Below are 4,432 nucleotides of genomic sequence, written 5' to 3' on the forward strand. Positions count from 1 at the left end.
TCTCACACATACACACACTCTCTCACACACACACACACACACAGGTTTGACGTGTGATCTTGTGTCTGCAGTGGGCGCTGCTGATGGATCCTCAGGTGTGGCTGGACGCTGCGACGCAGATCTTCTTCTCTCTGTCTCTGGCGTTCGGGGGACTCATCGCCTTCTCCAGCTACAACCCCAAAAAGTACAACCTGCCAGGAAAAAAAGTTTAATCTTAGTTAAACGTTGAAATCAAAGTTTGCATCTGTCAATATTATTTAATGGACCTGAACATAAAATAATAATGAACAGATGCGTTTTTATTAACTAACGTTAACAAATATGAATAAATATGTATAAATAAAAGAATACATAAATATAGTAAATAAAAATATAAATACATTAAAAGTTCATTTCGATTATAAAATTATAATTTCAATTATAAATATAAAAATATATTTACTCAGCAAAATATATATTACATATATTACATAAATTGCAATACTATACATATATATATACGTACATATAAAAACACCTAGAGCCAGCAACAAAATATCAATATTATAGTTTAGTTCACAGAGACTACAAAAAAATACACAATATATATACTGAATCAGCAAAAACATTTATTATTAATATTATACATATTACATAAACAGCAATACTCTTAAAAAAAAAAAAAAAAGAGTATATACATATATTCATATTACAACATTCACAGAGACATAAATGTATATTAAATATTTCTAATGAAGATTAACTTGTTTTTAAGAAAAGAAGTGTTAAATAATTTGTAACACGGAATCATAAATTATTACATAAATTGCAATACAAATAAACAACAAAACAAAAACAAGAAATAAACTTCAATATTGAATCGGCAACAAAATACGCACCATAATTCATTATCATACTTAATGTTTAGGCAAACAATCACCTAATTTCACATTATTTCAAATGCATTATGTGCTGGATGATACTAACAGTCTGAAATGCATTAAATGCACTAAAAGTGACTTATAATATCTATCTATCTATCTATCTATCTATCTTTCTATTTCAATCTATCTTTCTATTTCTATCCATCTATCTATCTATCTCTTCATAGCAACACTCTAGTAACTATCCAAATCAACCTAGCAACCACCCCGGGTACCCTAGCAACCGCATAGCATTACCCTAGTAACCACCCCGAGTACGTTAGCAACTGCACAGCAACACCTTAGCAACCACCCTGAGTACCCTAGTAACCGCATAGCAACACCTTAGCAACCATCCCGGAAACCCTAGCAACCGCATAGCAACACCCTAGCAACTCCCCGGGTACCCTAGCAACCGCATAGCAACACCCTATCAACCACCCCGAATACCTTAGCAACCACATAGCAACACCTTAGCAACCGCCCTGAGTACCCAAGTAACCGCATAGCAACACCTTAGCAACCATCCCGGAATCCCTAGCAACCGCATAGCAACACCCTAGCAACTCCCCGGGTACCCTAGCAACCGCATAGCAACACCCTAGCAACCACCTCAGGTACCCTAGCAACCGCATAGCAACACCTTAGCAACCACCCCAGGGTACCCTAGCAACCACATAGCAACACCTTAGCAACCACCTGGAGTACCCTAGCAACTGCATAGCAACACCCTAGCAACCGCATACTGTGTATAGAAATGATTTGTAATTCCTAAGCATTTTCTGTTATATTTTTGTTCAACACCTTGAATTAAAGCTTAAAGTCTGCACTTCAATCACACCTCGATTGTTTTATTTCAAATCCACTGTAGTGGTGTATAAAGGCAAAAGTGTGCAAATACTTCCAGACCTGACTGCATATATGTTTGCTCCAGGAATGACTGTGAACGGGACACTCTGGTTGTTGGGATCATTAACAGCGCCACGTCTCTCTATGCTTCCATTCCCATCTTCGCCATCCTGGGCTTCAAAGCCACGGGCAACTTCAACTTCTGCATTAACAGGTGAAGCACAGCAAACTCAACCCGTGCGTTTATTATGCATGAACACACACCTGCTATAAGGGCTATAATGAGAGGTTTTTAATGGCGTTTCATTCATTCCGCTGCAGTAACATCCTGGACCTGACCAACGCTTTTGACGTCGCCGAAAGAAACATCACAATCGAGAACTACGAGAGCTGGTTAACGCATCTGAACACAACCGATCCGGACAAAGTCTCCAGTCTGAACCTCAAACACTGCGATCTCCAGAACTTTATGGACCAGGTAAACGATTGTTCGCTAAAGCAATAAGCCCAGTGAAGCCGTGGTTTACAGTGAATTTATAACAGCTAAGGGGCGTTGTTAGGTACGACACGAAGCGGAGCTTATTGCTTTTATAAAACGGTTATTCCATATACGTAGTAAGGTTTCACAAAATAAAACAGAGCAAATAAAGTGTAATGATATTAATAAAAACAGTATTCTTCCACCAAACAATGTAGCTCCTCAGAAACAGTTGTGGTTGCAACAAAGTGGTTGCCGAGCAACACACAAACGTAAACAAAGGTGTATGTTACTTTGTAGAGTCATTTACAACAGCTTTGAACGCGGCTCAGCCAATCAGAATCAAGCACCGGAACTCTCCGTTTTATAATAAATCATAAACAATAGCACAGAAAAACAGCAGTGTTTGAAAGTCAACTGAGCTGATTCTTGAATCATAAAGCAGCTCAGATTCACTTTCTACACATTTATATTTACTTATTTGTCTTGTAAACCCCTTCAGATCAGGAAGCTGTGATACATTTTATTTTTCAGGATAATTAGAAAGTTAAAAAAACAGCATTTATTTACAATAGGAATCTTTTGTATCATTATAAATTTCTTTACGGTCACTTTTCATCGATTTAATGCATCCTTGATGAAGAAAAGCATTAATTTCAGTACGTACCTCGGTGTTGAAGATTTAAAATGAATCAATTTTTTTTTTTTTTAATTAGTTTTTTGTTTTTTTTTTAAATGTGACCCTAGGACAATATTTGGCTGAGATACAACTATTTGAAAATCTGGAATCTGAGGGTGCAAAAAAATCTAAATATTGAGAAAATCATCTTTAAAGTTGTCCAAATTAAGTTCTTAGCAATGCATATTACTAATCAAAAATTAAGTTTTGATATATTTACGGTAGGAAATGTACAAAATATCTTCATGGAACATGATCTTTACTTAATATCCTAATGATTTTTGGCATAACAGAAAAATGTATAATTTTGACCCATACAACTTAAGACTGCTTTTGTGCTGCAGGCTCACATATTACTTGGAAAAAAAGTGAACATTTCAAAATACAAAAAAACGCAAATAAAAAAAAATAAATGTAAATAAAAAGTTGATAAAAAAAAATATGATAAAATGAAAAAATTAAATGCAATTAAAATATAAATGTAAAAAATTGATCAAAATAAAACAAACAAATAATACTAAAAATGCTAAATTAACACCCGCTCAAAACAAAAGTCTGGTGGTCTTAAAAGTACTTAAAATATAAATAATAAATAAAATAATACAAAAGAATTAATAAATTTTAAAATAAAAACACAAAAATCTAAATTACAAATTAAAGTTTAATTAACAAAAAATAAACAATTTTTTTACTAAAAACAAAAAAAAATTTTAAATGTAAAATGAAAACAAATAGCTTGAATCAAAACAAAAATAATGAATAAAAATGCTAAATTAACTACAATTATATACAAGATGGGGCTTCGTTTCTTAAAACTAGCTCTAATTAAAGCTGATCGTGTGCATTGGATGAAACAGCGCTGCATTAATCAAACCGAAAGAGCCGTCCGAAACATGTATTCGTGTCATGTGAATGAATCTGACGGCTCTCTCTTACCCAGAGTGCTTCAGGAACAGGGCTGGCGTTCATCCTGTTCACGGAGGCCGTGATCGAGATGCCGGGCTCGCAGGTGTGGGCCGTGCTCTTCTTCATCATGCTCTTCAGTCTGGGTCTGTCCTCGATGTTCGGCAATCTGGAGGGAGTCCTGACGCCGCTGCTGGACCTGCACCTGGTGCCCAGATGGATGCCCAAAGAGCTCTTCACAGGTAAACGTGCAAACGAGGGCCTTCTCGTGTGCTAACGAGCAGCGCTGGGGAAAGTTACTTTTAAAAGTAATGCATTACAATATTGCATTACTGCCTAAAAAAGTAACTAATTATGTTACTTAGTTACGTTACTTTTGAGTTACTTTTTAAAGGAACACTCCACTATTTTTGAAAATAGGCTCATTTTCCGACTCCCCTAGAGTTAAACAGTTGAGTTCTGGGCGGGGCTTGCTTTTTTGTTTTTAATATAAAAAAAAGTTCCTCTTTTACAAATGTAAAAGCCCTTTCACACCAAAAGTGAAATTAATGCGCCTCAGGCTGAAGGAAATGTAAATTCACGTCTGTACAGTAGAGGGCGCAGCTCAAACTAATCACATGA

The 4,432-nt window shown here is 35.7% G+C and overlaps 1 protein-coding gene across 1 annotated transcript in view; it reads left to right on the forward strand.

Moving 5' to 3' along the window:
* slc6a18 (solute carrier family 6 member 18) overlaps positions 1-4,432 on the forward strand; it is a 16,329-nt gene that overhangs the window by 8,727 nt on the left and 3,170 nt on the right. The window contains exons 7-10 of the mRNA XM_016448257.1: positions 72-184; positions 1,837-1,965; positions 2,073-2,229; positions 3,849-4,053. Coding sequence (XP_016303743.1) covers positions 72-184; positions 1,837-1,965; positions 2,073-2,229; positions 3,849-4,053 — 604 coding nt within the window. The remainder of the gene's footprint in view (positions 1-71; positions 185-1,836; positions 1,966-2,072; positions 2,230-3,848; positions 4,054-4,432) is intronic.

Source organism: Sinocyclocheilus anshuiensis, unplaced genomic scaffold (genome assembly GCF_001515605.1).
Source record: "Sinocyclocheilus anshuiensis isolate Anshui unplaced genomic scaffold, SAMN03320099.WGS_v1.1 scaffold876, whole genome shotgun sequence".
Classification (NCBI taxonomy): domain Eukaryota; kingdom Metazoa; phylum Chordata; class Actinopteri; order Cypriniformes; family Cyprinidae; genus Sinocyclocheilus; species Sinocyclocheilus anshuiensis.